Genomic DNA, 26,702 nt, shown 5'->3' with positions numbered 1-26,702 from the left:
GTTCTGAGGTGAGGACTCAGCTCCTTCTTCACCATGACGGACCGATGCAGAGCCCGCATCACTGCGGACGCCGCACCAATCCGCCTGTCGATCTCGTGCTCCATCCTTCCCTCACTCGTCAACAAGACCCTGAGATACGGGAACTCCTCTGCTTGGGACAAGATCTCCTCCCCGACCCGGAGATTGCACTCCACCCTTTTCCGGTCGATAACCATGGCCTCAGATTTGGAGGTGCTGATTCCCATCCTAGCCGCTACGCATTCGGTTGCGAACCGTTCCAGTGAGAGCTGAAGGTCACGGCCCGATGAAGCCAACAGGACCACATCATCTGCAAAAAGCAGCGACCCGATCCTGAGGTCACCAAACCGGACCCCCTCAACGCCCTGGTTGCGCCTAGAAATTCTGTCCATATATTTTTTTTATTTATAACCTTTATTCAACCAGATAAAAAGCCCATTGAGATCAAGACCTCTTTCACAAGGGTGACCTGGCCAAGAAAGGCAGCAGCGCACGTCATAGTGGTCAAAACAGACAAACAACAATAACACACAGGCAGTAAAAAACAAACAACAAAAAACAAAACAACATTTAAATTCTTAAGAGCGAGAAAAATAAGAAAAATAAAGTGCTGAAGTTATCGATACAGTAACAATTTAAGAGCATAGGCACTGTTCAAAAGATTTCCATTGTTTTTTTTTTAAATAGAGCGGAATGCTTCCAGAGGAAGAAGGTTTGAAATTTTTAGTTCTGATTGAAGGGCATTCCAAGCAGAAGGGGCAGAGAAACTGAATGCTTTTTTTCCCGTTTCAGTTCGGACTCGAGGAGCAGAAAGATGCAGAATGTCATTTGAGCGTAGTGCATAACGACTTTCGGTTCTCCGAAAGAAAGTGCATAAAAAAGTGGGAATTAGGCCAAGAAGAGCCTTATACACCAGAGTTATCCAGTGTGTGTAGCGTCTCATTTGTAAGGAAGGCATGCCAGCTTTTACATATAGTTCACAGTGATGGGTGAGGTGGCTACAACCAGTGATGAACCTCAGAGCACAGGGATACACAGGAGTCAGGGAAAGAAGGCAGCTGGTTGACACTGACATATATACAACATCGCCATAATCAAGAACAGGCAAGAAAGTGGCCGATATTAGAAGCTTCCGAGCTCTCAGAGAAAAACATGATTTATGTCGGTAATAAAAACCGAGCTTCACCCTTCATTTTGATATCAAGTTTTTTTACATGTAGTTTAAATGAGAGCTCCTCATCAATAATGAAACCCAGGTACTTATAGCTGGTAACTACCTATAGAGTTTCACCACGGGCAGTTCAGATTGAAGGAATATTTTCCATAGGAACAGATGAATTTGAAAAAAACATTAATTTGGATTTATCTGCATTCAAAACCAAAAGGTACACCTTTTGTGACCTCAAGAAAGGTGGAGCTAACTCCAGCCATCTGAACACATTGTGTTCTACTGGTCAAATAATTGGCAAACCAAGAGGCCGTGTATTCGGAAACGCCATTCCTGCAGAGAATATTTAATAGTTGATTGTGATCCACGGTGTCAAATGCCTTAGACAGGTCAATAAACAGAGCCACACAGAACTTTTTTGAGTCCAATGCCTCAAACACATCATTGAGGACTTTTAGGGCATTAGTAGTAGTGCTGTGATGCTTTCTAAAACCTGACTGAAGAGGATTTAGAATGTTCCTAGATTCCAAAAAATCCTTCAATTGATCACAGACCAATTTTTCTAATACTTTTTCCAAAATACATAATTTAGAGATAGGTCTGTAATTATTAACGACTGAGGGTTCGCCTCCTTTTAGCAGTGGGAGGACAAACGCTGATTTCCAGACTTTAGGTAGTTTGTTTGTGCTGAGGCTTAGATAAAAAATATTAGTTAAGGGCTCAGCAATTAAGTCAGCAGCCAGCTTTAGAAAAAATGGATCCAAACTATCCAATTTTTTTAGCGCACTAAGTTATGAACAGAATCGGTGACAAAGGGCAGCCCTGGTGGAGTCCAACCCTCACCGGGAACAAGTTCGATACTACCGGCAATGCGGACCAAACTCTGGCACCGGTCGTACAGGGACCGAACAGTCCCGATCAGGGAATCCGGTACCCCGTACTCCCGGAGCACCCCCCACATGTGCCCCCGAGGGACACGGTCGAATGCCTTTTCCAAATCCAGAGCGGTGTAGAGCTGGGTGTAGAGCTGGTCCACAGTTCCACGACCAGGACGAAAACCTCTTGGAAGTCGCTTTGGATAAAAGCGTCTGCTAAATGCGTAAATGTAAATCCATTGATTCACTACAAGATCGATCATTACAAGGGGGGATGGGATATTTCACCTTCCAAACAGCCTGACAATGCAATGCACAATGCAATGCCTGAGGTTAGGCTATTTATTCTATTTAGCCCATGGATGTTAAGGGAAAAAAACGAAGACAGAAATGTAAGCCAAACACGCAGAAGATGTGAAAGTTGACAAAACCACTTGTGAAACATTATTGGTAACACTTTACAATAATTCAAAATAATAATAATAAAAAAATTGTGTGATACACACAACATGTGTATTTAAATGTATTTAGCATTTGTGACAATTTTCTTTACATTTATTGAATGATAATTGTGTTTTCTTTATATACACGTCAACGTGTGAACTGTTGTGAAGGATCATTGCTAAGTATAATGGACAGTATGAGCAGGGACTTTTGACGGTTTACTGAGACCGAAAGGACCTTGAGAAATGTGAAAGTATCTTTGCGCCTGTTCTTCACATGCATGGAGAAACTGAGAGAGCGGACATGTCTTCCAAGATGGCTGCCGACTAATTCTGCCACTTCCAGCGGCAGAATTAGTGGGAATTATAGTCAAAGCCACCCTCGGCTTTGTCCTAGCAGCGAAGCGTCGTAGGAGAAGCAAACGAGCCGGTGCACTGGTGCGACTCCGTCGTCGTGGGGCACGCACAGCGTTACCGGGGATATTTCTATCCAACGTGCGTTCACTGAGCAACAAACTGGATGAACTTCAGCTACTGGTGTGGAAAAACAGAGACTTTCATTCATCTTCCGTTTTGTGCTTTACGGAGACATGGCTGAGTGAACTGATCCCACACTCTGCGCTACAGCTAGCAGGTTTCAAACTGCTGAGAGCGGATCGTAACCCTGTGCTCTCTGGCAAAACGAAAGGCGGTGGTATTTGTTTTTACATTAACTGTGGCTGGTGTGAAGATGTGACAGTGATTCTGCAGCACTGTTCTCCTGATCTGGAATCATTTTTTATTAACTGTAGATCTTTTTACTCGCCACGAGAGTTTGCATCATTCATTCTGGTTGGCGTCTACATGCCTCCGCAGGCTAGCGTCAACGAGGCTCAACGTGTGCTCGCCAGCCAGATACTGAGTGTGGAGCATTAAAATCCGGATTCCTTGGTTATTGTGCTAGGCGACTTTAACAAAGGCAATCTCACTCAAGAACTCCCAAAATATAGACAATTCATCAAATGCCCTACCAGAGAAGGAAACACCCTGGATCACTGCTACTCTACAATCAGCAAAGCATACCATGCGGTCCCCCGAGCAGCACTGGGTCACTCTGACCACGCCATGGTCCACCTGATTCCTGCATACAGGCAGAAGCTAAAGCGCTGTAAGCCTGCTGTGAGGACATCAAAACAGTGGACCAGTGAAGCTATGGAGGATCTGCGGGCGTGCTTGGACTGCACTGACTGGGACATGTTCACGACTGCTACCAATAGTCTGGATGAGCTCACAGAGGCTGTGACATCATACATCAGCTTCTGTGAGGACTGCTGTATACCAACACGCACCAGGGTAAGCTACAACAACGACAAACCTTGGTTTACAGCTAAACTCAGAAGGTTGAGGTCAGAGAAAGAGGCCGCGTTCAAGAGTGGGGACAAAGACAGTTTCAAGGAGTCGAAGAACAGGTTTAGCAAGGCGGTGAGGGAGGCTAAACGACTGTACTCAGAGAGGCTAAAACACCAATTCTCTGCAAACGACTCTGCTTCTGTCTGGAGAGGGCTCAGGCAAATTACCAACTACAAGCCCAGAGCCCCCCACTCCACTAACGACTCCCGCCTGGCCAACGACCTGAATGAGTTCTACTGCAGATTTGAAAGACAATTGGACAGTCTTGAACTACCCCTTCCCACCCAGGAGGCCTCCCACCTCCCCCCCTCTACAGTGACGACTCTCTCCATTCAGGAGGGTGAAGTTAACAGACTTTTCAAGAGGCAGAACCCCCGCAAAGCAGCTGGGCCGGACTCTGTCTCTCCAGCCACCCTCAAGCACTGCGCTGACCAGCTGTCTCCGGTGTTTACCCACATCTTTAACACCTCCCTTGGGACATGCCATGTGCCAGCCTGTCTCAAGTCCTCCACCATCATCCCTGTGCCCAAAAAGCCAAGGCCAACAGGACATAATGACTACAGACCCGTCGCCCTGACCTCTGTGGTAATGAAGTCTTTCGAGCGCCTGGTGCTGGCACACCTTAAAGGGGCGATTGATTGCAAAACCGATTTTACCTTGTCATAGTTGAAAATTGACAGTTTGGTGTGTAAAATAGACATACAGTGAACCTCAAAGTCCATTGAAACCTCTTTCCTATCAAAATTTCACTTTTTGAAACTGCAACTTGAAAACGCTAGCTTTTGAAACAGTACAAGTTGTGACGTCACAACTTGCAGCAACAACTTTGTCACGCCCCAAAATTTACATTTACCTGCCCTCTGGTGTTCTGGTCCAGGAACATAAACAGAGGTTGCGTAGATATCCGACACTTTTTTAGCTAGCTGCGTGCTGCTTTGTACATCCACAGGAATTACAAATAAGAAAGTTAAGTTTTCAAGATATTTAAAATTGAGCGCCGTAAATGCAGTTTTCTAGGCTGTACCGGGAATCCTGACACTTTTCACCATCTTCCCAAAGAACAAGACAGTACACAGCGTTAGTCAGGCATGGCTGATGTTTATCTATGGGAATATCCTTATTAAGTACGACGCTAAAGTATTAATTTGCTCGGACCATGTCACCGAGGAGAGTTTTGAAAACCTGGGACAATGTAAAGCAGGATTTGCTATGAAGCTGTTGCTGAAAAGAGGTGCTGATCCGACCTTACGTTCATCACAACCACAAGCTGTATGATGTTGTCGCTAACAGTTATTAGCAATGCTAACGTATCCTGCCTGTATCTAGCATCAATAGAATGTGTGATTATTTAGTTTATTGGCAATGGGGCTAACGTTATTTCTTGTTCCTGACTGTGTTTCATTTAAATAAATAACCCGTGTTGTCATGTAAATCTACAATTCAAGATGCATGTTTGTCCAGATCTATTTTTCAACAAGATAGGTAGAGCTAACTGAAGCTGAGTTGAATCACGATGGTTTGTTTGCTAAGCTGTATCTAGTGCTAACGTTACCCACCTAAGTCGATCCTGTTTGCTTGCACAGGGATCTTCTACGCTAGAGCTACGTTATAGACAAACATCTGCCATACCCGTCGAGTCAATGTTAGCTAGACTCTAACTCATCTGCTTTTTATTAACGCTGATTTGCAAGGAATGCAAGAACAGCTAGATAGCGAAAACGCCTACATGTAAACTAGTTTAGCTTGCTAACGCAAGAGCATAGGTAATGTGTGATGATTTAGTTTATTGGCAATGGGGCTAACGCGTTACTTCATGTTCCTGACTGTGTTTCATTCGAATAAATAACCCGTACATGTAAATCTACAACTCACGATGCATGTTTGTCCAGATCTTTGGCAGGTTATTTTTTATCTAGCTAACTGAAGCTGAGTTGAATCACGATATAGTTTGGTTGCTAAGCTGTAATGTTCTACCCACCTAAGTCGATCCAGTTTGCTTGGACAACAGAAGTGGAAACAACTAACGTAATCATTTCAAATAATATCTTGTCAATTTGTTGAAAACAGTGTTGTGTAGACACAATAGATTTATTTGTAAGTTTTTATTTCAAGTCTCCACCTTAGTTGTTTCAGTGAGTGTTGGCTGTGTTGCGTCTTTGCTTCACAGCTTCACTCGTTGTAAACCAACCAATCAGCGCGCAGCTCATCTATATATATTCATGAAAATACTATAAAAGGAGAAAACCTAGTGTTTTTTCCCGGGAAAATTTCAGAGGATGTATCAGGGGGCGAAGAACAGCACCCGGGCCATTTTCAGCCCAACCAATGTTACATACCCTATTCAGAGACCGTACGGAACAGTGTGAAATACCCAAAAAACCCAGTCAATCACCCCTTTAAATCCATCACAGACCCTCTACTGGACCCCCTGCAGTTTGCCTACAGACCCAACAGGTCTGTGGACGATGCAGTTAACATGGCCCTCCACTTCACCCTACAGCACCTGGACTCCCCAGCATCCTATGCCAGGATTCTGTTTGTGGACTTCAGCTCTGCCTTCAATACCATCATCCCCGCCCTGCTTCAGGATAAGCTCTCCCAGCTGAACGTGCCTGTTTCCACCTGCAAGTGGATCACAGACTTCCTGTCTGACAGGAAGCAGCGCGTTAAGCTGGGAACACAAGTCTCTGACTCCCGGTCCATCAGCACCGGATCACCTCAGGGCTGCGTCCTGAGGTTGGAGATGGTTGTGGACTTCAGGAAGAACACAGCCCCACTCACCCCCATCACCCTGTGTGACTCCCCAGTCAACACTGTGGAGTCCTTCCGCTTCCTGGGCACTATCCTCTCCCAGGACCTCAAGTGGGAACTGAACATCAGCTCCCTCACCAAGAAAGCACAACAGAGGATGTACTTCCTACGACAGCTGAAGAAATTCAACCTGCCAAAGACAATGATGGCGCACTTCTACACAGCCATCATTGAGTCCATCCTCACCTCCTCCATCACCATCTGGTACGCTGCTGCCACTGCCAAGGACAAGAGCAGGCTGCAGCGTATCATCCGCACTGCTGAAAAGGTGATTGGCTGCAATCTGCCTACCCTTGAGGACCTGCACACCTCGAGGACCCTGAGGCGAGCGAGGGAGATTGTGGCTGACTCCTCCCACCCTGGTCACTCCCTGTTTCAGTCACTCCCCTCCGGCAGAAGGCTGCGGTCCATCAGGACCAATACCACACGCCACAAAAACAGTTTCTTCACTTCTGCTGTTGGCCTCTTCAACAAGGCCAAGGGTTCACACTGACTTCATGACTTAATGCCCTTAAAACAACACTGCTTTTTGCACTGGACAATACAACCCTGTACCATTTGTATTTTTATATTGTAAATTACTGCAACTTATATTTTATTTTATATTTTATTGTATAGTTTATTTTAATCTAATTCCATTGCTAGTTATGTACCCTTAGTTTGCTAGTTATGTACCCTTAGTATAGTTAGTCCTCATATTTACATTTTTGATTTCTATATGTTTAATGTTTGCACCTTCCTGCCAAAGCAAATTCCTTGTCTGTGCAAACTTTCATTGCGAATAAAACCCATTCTGATTCTGGTCTTCTCCATCTCTTTATTTTCTCTAGTATCTTCAGGTAAAGAACTCAAACGTATATTGAGAAAAGTGTAAAAATATGACAACACACATAACATACAATGAGTAACAGGGTACTTGGGGAGTAAGCTGGGTGAAAGATGTTATTTTTTGAGTATTAAGTTTTCCTTTGGTTTATAATATCCAGCTTATGCAGTCGGTGATTGAATGGATATAAATGGCTCAATCTATTGTTATGTTAATCGTAGCAAGTTAACATATTTGATTTTAATGAACAAAGCATTTATTTGTTAATGTTCAAGAAGTTTAGTGAAGTGTTTAGAAGTATACAAGGTAACTGCATTTGGCGCACTTGATAAATGAGGGTGTTAAACAAGTTTATTTAACATTGGAAGCGGTTGTAACACATCTGTCAAAAATAAGGAATGTGAGAAATATTTTGTTACTATTGATGGAAATTAACTGTTGAAAATCTTTCGATTTTTCGCAGTGAAGTTAGGTACGTTGGGCACCTAATGTCGGCTGAGAGTGTAGGTTGAGCCTAAGGACCTGGAGGCTCTAACATGCAGGACTCCCCAGATGGTGGAAGACGTGAGACTTCCGGGGTTCCTCTGCTAGCACCGCGCCTTCATCCAGGACTTCTCCAGGGTCGCAAAACCATTGTACAAGGTGCTGCAAACAAAGTCTGGGACAGCACTGGACTCGCACAGTGGGAGAAAATGTAAAGGACCATAAGTTCTCTTGTCAGAAAAGTTGAAGATGTAACCCTATTTATTTTTGTTAATTATTTTGATTTTATGTATTTTTGATTTTATTGACTGTGTGTAGGTGTGGTTTTGGAATAACCAATAGCATGAACCTGCAGAGCCAGAGAGCTGCAGTTTCAGGACCGCAGTTTCAGGACCGCAGTTCTAGGACCCTCGTTTGATCTGACAGCGCCACCTAGCGAATTGGATGGCGAAATATACTATTGAGTACGTGTCACTAGATCGCAACAAGATAGGCTATTTGAATGGTTTGGTGGGGATCTCATTCTAAATATGACTGTAACTGTTAGCTGCTCCTGGCCTTCTCTAATCCCTGCTCTACCCTCTCTGTCCTCCCTCCACACATCCCCTGTGGTGTGGGAGGTTTGAGCTATCAGCACCTGCCTGGTTGTCGGTCTGCCAACGCTGGACTTGGTCACCAACCGGAAACCAGTCTCCATGACGGGCAACAGCGAGTTTCCCGGTCCCTTCCTACATCTACCAAGTTGAACAATGGATTTTGGTGTTTCAAAACCCATTGACACTTCCCTGCTATATGACTATGTTAAGCCTGTGTTCTGCTCCTCTCTTTCACCAACCGTCTCTGGAGGAGGGGATCCCTCACTGAATTGCTCCTCCCAAGGTTTCTTCCATTTTTTCTCCTGTAGTGAGTTCTTCTGGGAGTTTTTCCTTGTCTTCCCTGAGGGTTTAGGTTGGTTGAGGGGCAGTTCTATGGGCGTATGTGAAGCCCTCTGTGACATGCTTGCGTGTTAAAAGGGCTATACAAATAAATGTTGATTTGATTTGAATGGTTTGAGAGAGGCAAGAAACAAGAAAAACAGGGGAATTGGATAATTCAGATATGGATATATTAAAAATATATATACAATAACAATCGCAGTATCACATCCATCCACCCCTCCACCAAAAACACCTGCATCGCTCCATCCAACTCTTCATCCTCCCTCCACCCCATCAACCACTCTTGAGAGCAACATTTTAATGGATTTCTAGATTTTCGCTACCACCAAAAGACCAAAAAGAGTGCGACCAAAGCATTATTCCCCACAAACAGTACTTTCTGTCTTCAACTTGTTGTTAACATTGTATGTTTGGCAATCAGTGTAGCTCATAGGTAAAAGTAGCTCATGTGAATCATGTGTGGTTATGTATAAAACCACTCCGGTGTCGTGAAACGATTTCGACAGCAAAGTTGAAGTTAGCTAGCTAACGTTAACTTTATTGTCTAATTCAAGACACCAGAATTGTTTTTTACATAACCACTCGTGATTCAAAAGAGCTACTTCTTCTTGTTATAATTTAATGGCGAGCCGTAACCTACATTCACTACTGCAGGAAAATATTGATTATCTTGTTCTGGTCCATGGTTATCCAATTCACTAGGTGGCGCTGTCAGATAAAACGAGGGTCATAGAACTGTGGTCCTGAAACTGCAGCTCTCCGGCTCTGCAGGTACTTGCTACTCGAAATAACACATTTTATTCAGGATAAATAGGAGGGAGATGTCAGACAAGTTGAAGATGTAACCCTTTATCCTATATAAGAATGATACTTTGTTTAACAGTCCATGTGTGCATGTGTGTATATTTAATTATATTCTAATCCCACTTAGTACTGCTAGTTTATGTACCCTTAGTATAGTTAGTCCACATATTTAAATTTTAGGTATATGTTTATTGTATGCATCTTCCTGCCAAAGCAAATTCCTTGTCTGTGCAAACTTTCATGGCGAATAAATCCCTTTCTGATTCCCCCCTTTCTGAGAAGCTACCCCTAAATTAACTCTAGGCTTACATAAACATACTGGACCCTTATCTCAACCTGGAGGAAGGTTGAGCATTTGTTACAGACTAAGGCTGAGAGGATGTTTGTATGGAGAGAGATATGTCTCAAAAGTATTCGTAAATGCAAGTACCATGATCCTCAAATGTTCACGATTTACAAATGTGTTTTGAGATCCACAAAAAAAATATCTTACTCGTGATTTGTAAGTTTGCATTTACATAAATGTGCTATGACTTGTACACACAGATGTCCATTTGTAAATATATTGTTTGTAATTTCTTAAAATACTTAACATTTCGTGTGTGCATTTCTCATGGTCTGTCATTTGTAAATCTACAATTCGCGTGTGAAGTGTTGAATCTGCTTTTGTGGATTGCCCAATACATGCGTGCAATCCTTCTTCCTATGACTTAATTTTGAGACATTCTTTTCGGTCTTTTGCGATCCACACACAAATAGCTTTCTGATCCACAAACACAACCTCCCCCCCCCCCCCCCCTTTCGACAGTGCCATCCGGTAGGTGGCAGTGTTGTCCTCTGCCCACCGGCTTTCCTTTGACTGAGCTATTAGCCCAAAAGCTAACGTTAGGCTAGCAAGATTCAAAGGCAATAACATTGTGTATGGTTGACAAACAGTAAATATAATTTTACTGTATGTTTGACAAGAAGATTTGCTAGCTAACCAGCCATGTCACTGTACCAAAATTAATATCAAGATTTTCACGAACAAAGTAGGCCTATCGGCCATATACTAGTATTACGCTACAGTACGGCCGCAGCCTGTGGAGCGAGGTGAATAGCAAATGCGATGTGAGATGAGCGGTTACGTGTAGCCTAGTACTAGTAGAGCTATATGGCCGATACTTTGTTCGTAAAAAATCGTGATATTGATTTTGGGACAGTGACATGGCTGGTTAGCTAGCATGGTTAGCTATGGCACTGTCGAAAGGGGGGGGGGGGGGGGGGGTTGTGTTTGTGGATCAGAAAGCTATTTGTGTGTGGATCGCAAAAGACCAAAAAGACTGTCTCAAAATTACGTCATAGGAAGAAGGATCGCACGCGTGTATTGGGCGATCCACAAATGCAGATTCAACACTTCACACGCGAATTGTAGATTTACAAATGACAGACCATGAGAAATGCACACACGAAATGTTAAGTATTTTAGGAAATTACAAACAATATATTTACAAATGGACATCTATGTGTACAAGTCATAGCACATTTATGTAAATGCAAACTTACAAATCACGAGTAAGAATTTTGTTTTTGTGGATCGCAAAACACATTTGTAAATCGTGAAACATTTGTGGATCATGGTACTTGCATTTACGAATACTTTTGAGACATCTCTCTCCATATGTTTTGGGGTTTGTGTGTTTAAAGGAGGAGGAGTTTTTACGACACCAGAACCAGAGATTCAACCACGGTTGATGACGCACACACGCAAACACGCACGCAAGGTCTATGCAAGGGAGCCAATGAAAGGAGAGCCATGTGACAGTTGTATGAACCAATAACTGTGAAGAGCAGTTTTGTTTAAAAGGTTAGCTAGCACAACATGCTAGCAGACAAACTTTGTATCACCATGGCGTGTGAAGTTTTGTTTGTAAAGCTTTCTTATTTTCTTCACCGACTGACTGTGCAATACTTGATAAAGATGAATATTTCTTACATCTCTCCAGGACTCTAGTGGAATGGACCAGGGAACACTAACAGACCTTCGAGAAGATAGTAGACATGTTAATTAGTCCACTGGATACTGCCCCTTTTATCTGTTGTACGGGCGACATCCTTATCTCCCAGTAGATCGGATTATCGGTTTGTTGGAAACAATGGAGGAAGTCACACGAAAGGGGTATGCCAATCAGTGGGCGAAGCAAATGGCTGAAGCGCACAAGATCTCTGAAGGAACTAGTTGTCAGGCGAGTGAACAGGAAAGACACAGTATGACCAAAGAGCAAGAGGAGTAATACTATAAGCGGAAGACCAAGTTCTCGGGGAACGACGATATGGTTGGGAGAAGATGGTTTATGTGGTTAAAGAACAAGTCTCTGAAAACCCAGTGTAATGCACGGTAAAGTTGACCCGTTTTCCATCAGACCAAAGGGCCCCTACAATCATCTGCAATGTTTCTTGAAGTAAAACATCCCAAAAATATCCAGTAGATATCATTCCATTACATGAATGTGAACTAATGAAAGCCATACTTTTAATATGTAACACATAGTTGAAGGGCAAGAAACTCACAGCACACACAACGTTTTCAAGAGGAAACACAGCACAATCTCACCTGCCAGTGGTTGTGTGTGTGTGTGTGTGTGTGTGTGGGGGGGGGGTTTAAAGCCTTACCTCATCATCCTTGTACCATGACAGTGACTCAGCTGTGAGGACAAACCAGTACTCCTTGGCTCCTCCCTTCATGATTCCGATATTATTGATTGTCAGCCAACCTTTCCTGATGACCTGGAACAGACGAGAAGACGAGGAGAGAAATTAGAGAGACAAACACAATGCTCATAACTTGAAAAATATTTGGAATGTTTCTGTAATGCATTCATTACCACATTATATTGTGCTTAAAGCATTTTGGAGAATCATGTCTGTACTGTCCATAGTGGAAGTACTTAAAACTACATTGTGATAACAGGGGGCATAAATTACATAACCTAAATCTATCATAGCAAAATATCTATTGCAACATAATGACTGCTTCTTTATCTCTCTCTCAATCTCTATTTATCTCATTGTCTCTTTCATACCATATGGAACGGTGTGTGCATACTTTTGTGTACATGTGTGCATTTACTGTAAGTGTCTGTCTTTTATTTACCTTAAACCGATCGTTAATTGATCCTCTCTCAGGCTGAGTGGGAATGTGGAGAAAATGTTATAAAGCTGTGCCACTCTGTTGAGCGCATCACAGAGTGCAAGGGGCAAGGCCATAGACCTAACACAGGGTACCAGCATGCTCCCAACGGCACTAAAGATGGCTATAGGAAGAAATAGTGCGTCTGTGTGTGCATGTTGCATGGGAAGGGGGCAGGAATGAGTGGAATGGGGTGTGAAAGAGGCTAATATTTAGTAGCTAGATTTTAAACCATATACACACATGCTGTGATGGAGATGCTTGGTTGTTTTCTGTGTGTGTGTTGCTTAACCCTTGTGTTGCCTTCGGGTCACAATGACCCGAAGGTTCACAACGACCCATCGTTGTGTTGCGACAACTTTACCCAATACAAAACAAAATAAAAAGCATTTTCTTTTAACCTTCGCGCTGTTGGGGGTCTGAGACAGCCCGACGGTTAAAAGAAAATGCTTCACTTTATTTTAGTATGAGGTAAAGTTGTCGCAACACGACGGTGGGTCACAATGACTGAAGGGTCACAATAACCCGAAGATAACACAAGGGTTAAGGGGTGTGTCGGAGAGAAGGGAGGAGAAAGTCTATTTCTTAAGCAGTTGTACTGTGTGGTTGGCCTCCGGAGGCTGTGGTAGTAAACTATGAACCCTGCCTCATCACAGCAACTGACTGTGTGGCCAAGGCCAAACAACTTTACCCTCTCCATCCATGACAAGATAGAAAGGAAAGGAACCATTGAATTACACTGAGGGTCTAACAGAAAAACTAAATGACAGAATGAAGTGAAGTGAAGAAAGTCAGAAAGAGAGGCAGGGAGTATGTATCTGAAATTAAGATATAGAATTGAGGCTTAAAGATTATGGCAAAAGGTTTCCGTAATTTGCTAATTCCTTCCTTCTCTCACCTTCTCTCTCTCCACCACATTCTTACTCTCTGTCTCTGAGTTTTCATTTGACAGCCTTTTCAACAACAGCTGTATCTGCAGGGGTGTCAAACTCATTTTCACCGAGGGCCACATCAGCATTATGGTTGCCCTCAAAGGGCCAGTTGTAACTACGATGTAACGTCAGTAACGATGTAAAAACATAGGGCCTCATGTACTAACGCTTTTGCGCCCACTTCAGGTGTATTTGTTTTGCAATTTGCACATAAAAGCATGGCGAGGTATGTGCAAACATGCCGCACTGAGGTCAAGGCGGACACTGCCTGTCACGGGAACTGAAAAAGGCAAATTGCGCTTTTCCGTATCATGCATATGCATTCACGGGAGGGTCAAGGGGAAAGTGGGAGTTTCCCATAAAGAGATGGGAGGGGATGTGTAAAGTGCGCCTGATTATGTATTCCGCGGTATGTACAAAAACCGCCTGTGAAAGTGCACCTCTATTTTGCAGTGAAAATTCTGTGCCTCTTAAAAGCAGGTGTAAACCTGGATGCACGCGGGTTCCCTCGCATATGCTTTCTGGTGAAATTCCAGCAGTAATCCGAGCCAAACGAAGACATAGGCCGAGGAGACGATCTGAAAGGATTTTTGCCACAAGGATCACACTTTTTCCACTAAATCATTACGCGTTACAGATTAAGCAGCCATGCTATATTACAGTTACTGGAATTTGTAATTTCGGTCCACATTGAATTTTTTGGTGTCGGTGTAGAATTCTGGTCTTGTATAATATTTTAATTCGCTGTTACCTCATGAACAAGCACATACATTTTGTTATCACTAAATCTTTGTTTTCGCTGTTTTGACTTTGGTGGCTGATGCATGATAGAGAGAAGGAGGCCCATTCAATTGCTGTTTAAATGCTCACAATTTACGGTATAGTGGGCTAAGAAAGGTGCTGATTACCCGATGAACTGCAGGTTTTGTAAATACAACGTAAACTGAAGTATCACAGGGTGTGCAATCTGCGGGTTGGCCATGGTGCTAATAACGCCACGTTTGCAAATGTACATACATGAGGCCCATAGTGTTTTAATTGTAGTTTTGTGAACATAGGGCCTAATCTGCTGCAATTGCAGTCCGCCTTGAACAATCTTCTGTTTTTCTGGGAGGATAAATTTGGCATATTTATCTCCATGTTTGGTGTCAAAATGCCGACGGAGATTGTACTCTTTAATGACCGAAATCGCCTTATAACACAAAATACATACTGGTTTGTCTCCTTGAAGCACAAACATTCACTTTCCCATCTTTATTAAAACTGCCTTCGATCCAGGGCCGGATGCAGCCTGCTTTGACTGGGGGTGCAGTGAACATTTTTTGGGGGTGTCATGATTACGAAAGGGGATCGTATTATTTTTTATATTGATAGGCCTACCATTTTTGAGACTGCTTATCGATCTGAGTGTTAATCAGGTACGGAGCCAGGCATTGTAAACATTCTGGGATTAGCCCAAACCTAGGACGTATTCTGGATTTGTTGTGATGCTAGATAGCGATGGCGCCGATGATGGCTGCCTCGGTCGTTAGGTGCGCTCTTTTTTGTCTTGTTTTGTCTGTTAATTCAGTGTTCTGCCAAGATTTCCGGGGTTCTCTAACTAGAGAAGTACTTCTAAACATCAGGACTACAACTCCTGTGGATTTATTTCCCACTTTTCTGCTTCCAGCGGCGGAATTAGTGGGAATTATAGTCAAAGCCACCCTCGGCTTTGTCCTAGCAGCGAAGCGCCGTAGGAGAGGCAAACGAGCCGGTGCTCTGGTGCGACTCCGTCGGCGTGGGGCACGCACAGCGTTACCGGGGATATTTCTCTCCAACGTGCGTTCACTGAGCAACAAACTGGATGAACTTCAGCTACTGGTGTGGAAAAACAGAGACTTTCATTCATCTTCCGTTTTGTGCTTTACGGAGACATGGCTGAGTGAACTGATCCCAGACTCTGCGCTACAGCTAGCAGGTTTCAAACTGCTGAGAGCGGATCGTAACCCTGTGCTCTCTGGCAAAACGAAAGGCGGTGGTATTTGTTTTTACATTAACAGTGGCTGGTGTGAAGATGTGACAGTGATTCTGCAGCACTGTTCTCCTGATCTGGAATCATTTTTTATTAACTGTAGATCTTTTTACTCGCCACGAGAGTTTGCATCATTCATTCTGGTTGGCGTCTACATGCCTCCGCAGGCTAGCGTTAACGAGGCTCAACGTGTGCTCGCCAGCCAGATACTGAGTGTGGAGCATGAAAATCCGGATTCCTTGGTTATTGTGCTAGGCGACTTTAACAAAGGCAATCTCACTCAAGAACTCCCAAAATATAGACAATTCATCAAATGCCCTACCAGAGAAGGAAACACCCTGGATCACTGCTACTCTACAATCAGCAAAGCATACCATGCGGTCCCCCGAGCAGCACTGGGTCACTCTGACCACGCCATGGTCCACCTGATTCCTGCATACAGGCAGAAGCTAAAGCGCTGTAAGCCTGCTGTGAGGACATCAAAACAGTGGACCAGTGAAGCTATGGAGGATCTGCGGGCGTGCTTGGACTGCACTGACTGGGACATGTTCACGACTGCTACCAATAGTCTGGATGAGCTCACAGAGGCTGTGACATCATACATCAGCTTCTGTGAGGACTGCTGTATACCAACACGCACCAGGGTAAGCTACAACAACGACAAACCCTGGTTTACAGCTAAACTCAGAAGGTTGAGGTCAGAGAAAGAGGCCGCGTTTAGGAGTGGGGACAAAGACAGTTTCAAGGAGTCAAAGAACAGGTTTAGCAAGGCGGTGAGGGAGGCTAAACGACTGTACTCAGAGAGGCTAAAACACCAATTCTCTGCAAACGACTCTGCTTCTGTCTGGAGAGGGCTCAGGCAAATTACCAACTACAAGCCCAGAGCCCCCCACTCCACTAACGACTCCCGCCTGGCCAACGACCTGAATGAGTTCTACTGCAGATTTGAAAGACAATTGGTCAGTCTTGAACTACCCCTTCCCACCCAGGAGGCCTCCCACCTCCCCCCCTCTACAGTGACGACTCTCTCCATTCAGGAGGGTGAAGTTAACAGACTTTTCAAGAGGCAGAACCCCCGCAAAGCAGCTGGGCCGGACTCTGTCTCTCCAGCCACCCTCAAGCACTGCGCTGACCAGCTGTCTCCGGTGTTTACCCACATCTTTAACACCTCCCTTGAGACATGCCATGTGCCAGCCTGTCTCAAGTCCTCCACCATCATCCCTGTGCCCAAAAAGCCAAGGCCAACAGGACATAATGACTACAGACCCGTCGCCCTGACCTCTGTGGTAATGAAGTCTTTCGAGCGCCTGGTACTGGCACACCTTAAATCCATCACTGACCCTCTACTGGACCCCCTGCAGTTTGCCTACAGAGCCAACAGGTCTGTGGACGATGCAGTTAACATGGCCCTCCACTTCACCCTACAGCACCTGGACTCCCCAGCATCCTATGCCAGGATCCTGTTTGTGGACTTCAGCTCTGCCTTCAACACCATCATCCCCGCCCTGCTTCAGGACAAGCTCTCCCAGCTGAACGTGCCTGATTCCACCTGCAGGTGGATCACAGACTTCCTGTCTGACAGGAAGCAGTGCGTTAAGCTGGGAACACAAGTCTCTGACTCCCGGTCCATCAGCACCGGATCACCTCAGGGCTGCGTCCTTTCTCCTCTGCTCTTCTCCCTGTACACCAACAGTTGCACCTCCAGTCATCCGTCCGTCAAACTCCTGAAGTTTGCGGACGACACCACCCTTATTGGGCTCATCTCTGGTGGAGACGAGTCTGATTATAGGTGGGAAGCGGCCAACCTGGTGACCTGGTGCAGCCAGAACAACTTAGAGCTCAATGCTCTTAAGACAGTGGAGATGGTTGTGGACTTCAGGAGGAACACAGCCCCACTCACCCCCATCACCCTGTGTGACTCCCCAGTCAACACTGTGGAGTACTTCCGCTTCCTGGGCACTATCCTCTCCCAGGACCTCAAGTGGGAACTGAACATCAGCTCCCTCATCAAGAAAGCACAACAGAGGATGTACTTCCTTCGGCAGCTGAAGAAGTTCAACCTGCCAAAGACAATGATGGTGCACTTCTACTCAGCCATCATTGAGTCCATCCTCACCTCCTCCATCACCGTCTGGTACGCTACTGCCAAGGACAAGAGCAGACTGCAGCGTATCATCCGTACTGCTGAGAAGGTGATTGGCTGCAATCTGCCTACCCTCGAGGACCTGCACACCTCGAGGACCCTGAGGCGAGCGAGGAAGATTGTGGCCGACTCCTCCCACCCTGGACATTCCCTGTTTCAGTCACTCCCCTCCGGCAGAAGGCTGCGGTCTATCAGGACCAATACCTCACGCCACAAAAACAGTTTCTTCCCTTCCGCTGTTGGCCTCTTCAACAAGGCCAAGGGACCACACTGACTCAAATGACTTATTGCTTAAAACACACTGCTTTTGCACTGCACCACAACATGGTATCTTGTACATTTGTATTTTTTGTAATATTTGTATTTTTGTATTTTTATATTGTAATTTACGGCAACTTATATTTATCCCACTTAGTACTGCTAGTTTATGTACCCTTAGTATAGTTAGTCCACATATTTAAATTTTAGGTATATGTTTATTGTATGCACCTTCCTGCCAAAGCAAATTCCTTGTCTGTGCAAACTTTCATGGCGAATAAATCCCTTTCTGATTCTGATTCTGATAGGTACTTCCACACTTAATGCGAGCACGCATAGTGCGAGAGCGAAATGTTTTGCCCTTTATTTGAGCACAGAATAGTTTTTTGAGGTTTATGTAAAATAAATTGTGCTGTCAGTTAAACACGTTATTAACGTGCTTTTTGGCCTAGCAAACTTTGTAGTTTGTTTCACATGCTGTTGCAACAACTAGTAACGTAAAAAAAACTACAACACTACACCGGATCTAGCTAGACCGGAAACAAAACAACTGGCATGCCGCACACACTTGTTTGGGCTTGCGAGCCGGCTAAAGAGTAGTAGGCTAACGTTAAGTTTTGAGTGGATGGCGAGCACGAGACGACAAAATGCCAATAAGATTCTGAATGGAAAGTTTACTTTTAAAAAGTTGCCAAATGGTACCATTGACGACCAAAGTGATCTGTGTTTTGTCGTTGTGAACTGAGCTATCATCGCAGCACGTCCAGTCTGAAATACCACTTGATGGCCAAGCACACAGCTGATGCAAATTCTCAGAATGCACGAATACACCTGAACAAAAGCAAATTAAATTTCCACTCAAAATGTTAACAAACGTTTGATTAACGATTTCCAACGCAGCCTCCATTGGTATTCTTAACCTGGAATGCTAATATATAGTGTAGGCACGAAAAAAATAAAAAGGAAATTGGAAAACACCTGGGAATAATTTTCTAATCAATGTATTGATTAGAAAATATATATAAAGTTATATGTGCTCGCTATAACTTATATTGGAGCCGTCATCGCAATTAATCACTCGTGCAGTGCATGTCCGCGAATACGTTTAACCCTTGTGTTATCTTCGGGTCATTCTGACCCATCAGTCATTGTGACCCACCGTGGTATTGCGACAACTTTACCGCATGCAAAAACAAAGTGAAGCATTTTCTTTTAACCGTTGGGCTGTCTCAGACCCCCCACATTGCGAAGGTTAAAAGAGAATTATTTTTATTGGGTGTGCTTTGCCTTCGGCAAGGGCACAACCTTTGTTCTCTCACATATATATTTATTATTGTGAGAATGATTGTTTTCCTGTTTCTCTTTATTGTGAGAATGCTGTTAAACATTCTCACTATTGTTTTCCTGTTTCTCTTTATTGTTGGAATGCTGCTTCAGCATTCCAAGTATTATTCTTTGAATCTTTATTCAACTTATTATTATTTATCTTCTATTTCTTCCGTGGCACCTTTCAGCGCCTTCAAATCTTCAGCTATTAAAACCGTTCAGCTATCAAAAAATTCAGCAGGCCACGGGTACTGTGACTTTTCAGCTTTGTACCTCTTATTCTTGAATTAATATAAATCAATATTCATAATAGTTTTAACATGGGTTTCCAATGGAGTTTTCTTTCAAATCCTCTCAAACTTCTTTAAATGTCTTCAACTTCCAAATCCTTCTTCTTCCTCAATCTTTCAGCTAGAGCCACCATTTAAACTTTAAAATGTTGACAAAACCCTAAACTATTTTTAAATAATTCAGCTTTTTGATATCTATTCAACTTTCTTCAATATCACTCATTATGTTTCATGACTTTTTCAAGCCGTTTCTGAGATTTACATGGGTGTGTACGTGAAACCCTAGAGTGCAGACTGAAACGCTAAGAGTGGAGGGCAGCTTCGGATGTCGTTGAAAAAATATTTCTTGTTTGTCAGCATTGCCACAATTTTCGCTCTTCATGCTTCATTTTTGGATCAATAGATAGCTAATTTTGTGATGGTCGTAGACAGTTGTCTGTTGAATCCAACAGACGTACACATTTGTTCAGAGCCCCACGAAAGCGAGACAAAGTCCAACTCTCGCCCCATAGAGACCAATGCAAATCTGGTGACAAAATCGTCAGAGAAAGCAAAAAGAACAAGATTTTGAAACTGCCGGTAGAGTCGTATTTCTGACCGCACAGACATATAAAGGACATCTCTGGTTTCGGCAGAGTCTTGGGTCTCGGAAAATATCCTTATTTTTTGGATTGGACGTACAGTTTTGCGCCTAGGTTAACTTGTTTGAGGTGTGGATTCTAGCTACATTTCTGTTATTCTCTTCCCTCATAGCTGCACCATCACCGTGGCAACGACAGACACGCACCACTCAGTCTCTCACACAGGTGATTGGTGCGTTTACTTGATCATGAGAAACCCGATTACTAGCAATTGTCGGTTTATGCCAATAATACGATTATTCAGTTTACATGTGTAATTAGTTATGCGATTACTCAATAAACGCGTCTACATGATTCTTTTTTATTAATCGTTGTATGCTCCACGGACAAAACTTGCACCATCATCCTTCTGCAACAAAGTGTCGCCGTGTCTTCCTGTGTCGGCCCTACTGCTGTATGTTTCATTCAATCAACACATTGAATCCTACTAAGAAAGCCGAGTAAACGCACTCAATGTTAGGCTACATCTGCTACTGCTATTACTATCCCAACTATAATTTCAGCTGTTAAAACGATAATCCTCTTGTTACGACCAGCTAGCCTACTTCTTCTTCTTTTTAACAGTTCAGCTTTCAGCTTCTCCCGCATTGTAGGCTATTTTAGCTCTTAGCTTTGATAAGATGATGCAGTTCACACTGCCTCTTTTGTGTGACTCACACATTTTTGAAATTCATTTCAGCTTTCAGCTTGCGGGTATTTTCTCATTTCTCACTTTTATACTTTTTAAAATATGAAGGTTTTTGTGCAAATTATTCTCCCTTAAAAAGTAATGGTAAATCCTTTCAAATCATTGTTGGAATGCTGCTCCAGCCCCTTTCAAAAATACCTTTCGGTTGCTTTGAAGCTTCAGCTCATAACTTTTCAGCTTTTTTAGCATGGTCAGCTATCCCCATTCAGGTTTTCAGCATTCTCACTGCTGTTTCGCAGGAACAGCCATTTCTAGTTATTATTCTTTTTGCCCCCCTAAAACTCAGTCAATATTTGGCCTACATAGACAACCTAGGTGTCAAAAGTTTCGTCTTGGTGGCGATTGAGTTGCTACTATTCAGAGCGAATAGTGTCTTACTGAGTGTACTTCGTGACTGCCATCTGACTGTAAGTAACCAGAGTTTGTTTCATTCATTTGTGTTTTGCTAAAACTTTGCCTCTAGGACAGAGGGTAAGGGTATAGCAGCTAAATTGGTCAATAGGTAGCTAGCTAGAGATCGAGTTTCAGGGTACTTGCCGCCGAGTGAGACCCTGGCTTTGTTTACATAATTAGGGCCATTGTCAGCTGCGCCTTTAGCATATTTAGGCGAGTAGCACTGCAGAGGCAGCCTCGTCTGGCAGCCGCAGTGCACGAAGACTCGGTCGAACAAAGACAGGGAGCAGTGGCGACTGGGAAGCCCCCGCAGCCCCCGCAAGGCGGGGGGCCCCCACGCCCTAAGGGCCCCGCCCTGCATATCAAAAAACAGACTAGGCCTATATAAAAAAATATATATATAAAAAAAACAAGGAAAACACTTTGAGGGCGCTCATTTAGAGCCCCAAGTTTCAACTGCCAGGTAAAGGAATTCCGTAATGTAGGCAATGTAACAAATCTAAATAGGCTAAATAGTCTCAAAATCCCTGAATCTGGCAACAATGGCTTTTGCGTATCTTACGTGCCTTTTGGGCCATTACGCCTATTGAACGCGCACATTTAAAAAATGCTAATCATTACGCTACGTTCTGCTAGATGACGGTAGAGACATGAGTAAAAGAAAATATGCACGCGGTGCTCAAAAGCGCAGCAATAAACTGTTGTCTGAATAAGCTCGAGCAAAACACCCGAAGATTACACACTTATTTAGACCAGCCAGAGAGGAATATTATCAACATCTCCAGACGAAACACTACCGCAGCCGCAGGTAGCTAGCAGCAGCACGTCTTCACCAGCAACCAACAATAAATATACTTGCTTAGCCTACTTATTGGCAAGAATAAATGTTTTCCTTTCCTCCATTGATTGTGTGTTATTTCGACGATGCTATCCTTGGTGCTGAACTATCAGAAGGCTAGTGCTGTCTTTGGTTTTGAACAATGACAATGTGTGGCGGCCTGCGGAAACTCTTCACATCGTGAACATTTGGGTCTTTCTGGGTATTATACATATTTGGAAACTACAAACTATCCTGAATACAAATATGTTTAAATCACTCAGATATCTTTATCACAACTGAAGTTACATAATTTTAAAGTTGACCTGTGTCAATAAAGTGATAACCGTGAAAATTGCATTCCACTCAACTTTCATTCTAATTCTGTGGCGAATATGGAAAGTAAATCCTTTTGTTCGTAATCACGTTGTGAATGTAAATGTCAGTTTAAGTATAGGCTACATTAATAACTTCTCAGCAAGTTATTTTTAAGTTTAACAGCCTGACTTCATTGATCAGTTGTTTGGGGCTGCTGCAGCACTCAAAAGAGCAAGCAAACTGAGCATTTGATTTGAAATGGCTTGGAAATCTTGCTAGCTGACATGTCCAAAAAACATTGAAATTAACAGTTTTTCAGAAGCTATACTTTTTGTACATTACAATGAAGTTTAGGGTGTTAACTATAGAAAACATCAAAAATCTAAATTTTGACAGAAAACAATTTTCGATCTTTTATGGCTTATAACCAGCAATGACCGCGCGGCCGCGACATCCGACGGTTTCCGCAGAATGCCACACAAATAGGCTGCTATTGTGCTTTTGTTATTTTTTAACTTTTTTATTTCTCTCACATTGGTGAATATAGGCTATATTTAAAGGTAGACAGCAATGTATAAGATAGGATGGAGATACATTTTGAGTGGATTTAGGGGAGGGGCCTCGAGCTCCAACTTTGCGGGGGGGCCTCTGCAAAGTCCCGGCCGCCACTGACAGGGAGTCTACCTGCGGGAGTCCACCGAGGACGGTCGACGAGGCGGATCACCTCTTCTGATAAGCATCAATTCTATTCTACCTAGAACATATTCATAGCTAGCATGTGTTTCTCCAGCATTCCTGTTCATTACACTACTCGTAGACGTAGATATATCACAAAGTATATACGGTCAACTTCTAACCTTCACTACCTATCCAGATCTTCTCCACCTGCCCTCTCTCTTTCTATAGGGCTCTGGAACTGCCAGTCTGCTGTGAACAAGGCAGACTTCATCCCAGCGTTTGCATCTCATGCTTCTCTTCATGCCCTGGCGCTGACAGAGACATGGATCCGCCCTGAGAACACTGCAACTCCAGCTGCTCTCTCCGTCAACCACTCCTTCACTCACTCACCCCGCTCAACCGGGCGGGGTGGTGGGACAGGGTTGCTTCTTTCCCCACATATTAAATACACATCCACACCACTCCCTGTTACTGCCAAATCATTTGAACACCATTATGCAATGCTAACTGATCCTATCAAAGCATGCTTAATTGTTCTTTATCGCCCACCAGGCCCGCTAGCCGACTTTGTGGAGGAGCTGGACATGCTCCTCAGCGTCCTCCCGGATGATGGAACCCCCCTGATAGTCCTTGGGGACTTCAACATCCACCTCCAAGGAACGCAGGCCGTCGACTTCTTGTCTCTCCTGACCTCCTTCGACCTGACGCTGCTGAGCACACCGGCGACCCACAAGGCAGGCAAACAGCTAGACCTCATCCTGACACGTAACTGTATCACTGACTTAACCTCTGTAACCCCACTGCATATTTCTGATCACTACTTTATCCAATTCTCTATCTCTCTCCCTCCAACTCCTTCTACCTCCCCTCCCCTTGTAACTTTCCGGCGCAACCTCCGCTCCTTATCCCCCTCCCATTTCTCCTCTATTGTAACATCCTCCCTCCCCCCCATTGACGAGTTCTCGTCCCACCCACCCCACTAACACTGCCACAGACATCTTGTTAACCACTCTTTTTCTCCCCTGTCTGAGGCAGAGATCTCTGACCTCATTCTCTCTCATCGCCCCACCTCCTGTCCCCTTGATCCTATCCCCTCCCCTCTCTTTCAAACCATCTCCCCCTCCATCATAACTTTTCTTCTCCATGTCCTAAACTCCTCTCTTACCTCTGGCACCTTCCCCTCTGCCTTCAAACAGGCTAGAGTTACCCCTCTACTCAAAAAACCCTCCCTTAACCCTGCCGTCCTCCAGAACTACAGACCGGTATCACTGTTACCCTTCCTTTCAAAAACAATTGAACGTGATGTATCTAACTTTCTCTCTCAGAACAACCTGCTTGACCCCAACCAATCAGGCTTCAAGACTGGCCACTCCACAGAGACTGCCCTCCTTTCAGTCACCACTGCCCTCCAGTCTGCCAGAGCGGCTTCCAGGTCATCCGTCATCATTCTGCTGGACCTTTCTGCAGCGTTTGATACGGTTAACCACCAGATCCTGCTCGCCAGACTTTCTGAGATGGGCATCACTGGCACTGCACTCCAGTCCAGTGGATCTCATCCTACCTGTCGGGAAGATCCTACCAGGTTTCCTGGGGAGGCAAACTGTCAGGACCTCGCCAGTTCTCTCTGTATACCACCTCACTTGGACCAATCATCACCTCCCATGGCTTCTCCTACCACTGCTACGCTGACGACACGCAGCTGTACCTGTCGTTCCCCCCGACCGATCCGGGGATCTCAGCTAGGATTGAGGCCTGCCTCACAGACATCTCCGCCTGGATGACCGAGCACCACCTCCAGCTGAACCTCGCCAAAACAGAACTTCTCATCATCCCGGCTAAACCCTCCATCTCCCACGATCTCTCAATCACCCTGGGATCTGCGACGGTGACCCCTTCATCCTCTGCCAGGAACCTTGGGGTTACCATGGACGACGAGCTCTCCCTCACGGCCCACATTGCTGCGGTCTCCCGGTCGTGTAGATTCACCCTCTACAACATCCGGAAGATCAGGAGATACCTGTCTGAGCACTCCACCCAGCTGCTAGTCCAAGCACTCGTCCTCTCCAAGTTGGACTATTGCAACTCGCTGCTCGCTGGTCTCCCAGCATGTGCAACCCGCCCTCTTCAGAGGATTCAGAACGCAGCGGCCCGCCTGGTCTACAATCTACCCAGACGCTCCCATGTTACCCCGCTCCTCATCTCTCTCCACTGGCTACCTATCATGGCCCGTATCAGATTCAAGACCCTGGTATTGACCTTCCGAGCAGTGAACGGGACTGCACCCGTCTACATCAAGTCTCTCCTGCAGCCTTACACCCCCACCCGTCACCTACGGTCTTCTTCAGACAACCGCCTGGTGGTCCCACCAACTCCCCACCTCCATCAGAGATACTGACTGTCTCTCCACCTTCAAGAAAAAGCTCAAGACGCACTTGTTCCGGGAGTACGGTACTTAGGAATGGTTCGCTTGACCCGATGTTAGTTTCCTCAAGGATCACAATGACTCTTGCTTAGAGACTTGTTGCTCTTGTGGTTAGTGGTAACTGTTTTAAATTTTTGTTCTCGCTGTGATATATAGTTTTTATTACTGTTGCTTGCTTCTTTTTTTTTTTCCACAGGTACACTTGCACTTATAGCGGTTCATGTTGTTTAATTGTAACTTGTTTAACTACATGCTCTTATGGTTCTTCCCTTTGGCACTTACTTTGGTTGTTCACAATGTGTGCTTCATGTTTTGGCTACTCGCAATGTTTTTTGGCTATCTTGTTGTTATGATCAGTGACCTATGCACTTTGTAAAGCTCTCTCTTCGAAGTCGCTTTGGATAAAAGCGTCTGCTAAATGAATAAATGTAAATGTATTGGGATTTACGTTCCGTTGCACGGTTTAAGTAGAAATTAAGTTTTTGTGGCGAAAAGTGAAGCTAACGGTGGCTAACATGGGAGTCAGGTGGCTGAGCGGTGAGGGAGTCGGACTAGTAATCCGAAGGTTGCCAGTTCGATTCCCGGTCATGCCAACTGACGTTGCGTCCTTGGGCAAGGCACTTCACCCTACTTGCCTCGGGGGGAATGTCCCTGTACTTACTGTAAGTCGCTCTGGATAAGAGCGTCTGCTAAATGACTAAATGTAAATGTAACTTGCTAGCCACAGTCAATGACGCTACTTACGTCACTAACGTCACGAAAACTCGTGTGACTACCTCTAGCAGAACATTAGTTCGTTAACTTCTGGGAGATAGCTAAGCTAACTGCTTTACTGCAAGGCAGCTGCAGAAACGCCACAAG

General features: G+C 44.4%; 1 protein-coding gene across 1 annotated transcript in view; it reads right to left on the bottom strand.

Annotated features, from left to right (window-relative positions):
* Window positions 1-26,702, bottom strand: part of dnm1a (dynamin 1a) — a 313,554-nt gene that overhangs the window by 57,288 nt on the left and 229,564 nt on the right. Inside the window, exon 15 of the mRNA XM_067249828.1 lies at window positions 12,408-12,521. Within this exon, the coding sequence (XP_067105929.1) occupies window positions 12,408-12,521 (114 nt within the window). The remainder of the gene's footprint in view (window positions 1-12,407; window positions 12,522-26,702) is intronic.

Source organism: Osmerus mordax, chromosome 14 (genome assembly GCF_038355195.1).
Source record: "Osmerus mordax isolate fOsmMor3 chromosome 14, fOsmMor3.pri, whole genome shotgun sequence".
NCBI classification, from domain to species: Eukaryota; Metazoa; Chordata; class Actinopteri; order Osmeriformes; family Osmeridae; genus Osmerus; species Osmerus mordax.
Note: the sequence above shows the minus strand (reverse complement) of the source record. Positions and strands in the feature narration are given on the sequence as shown.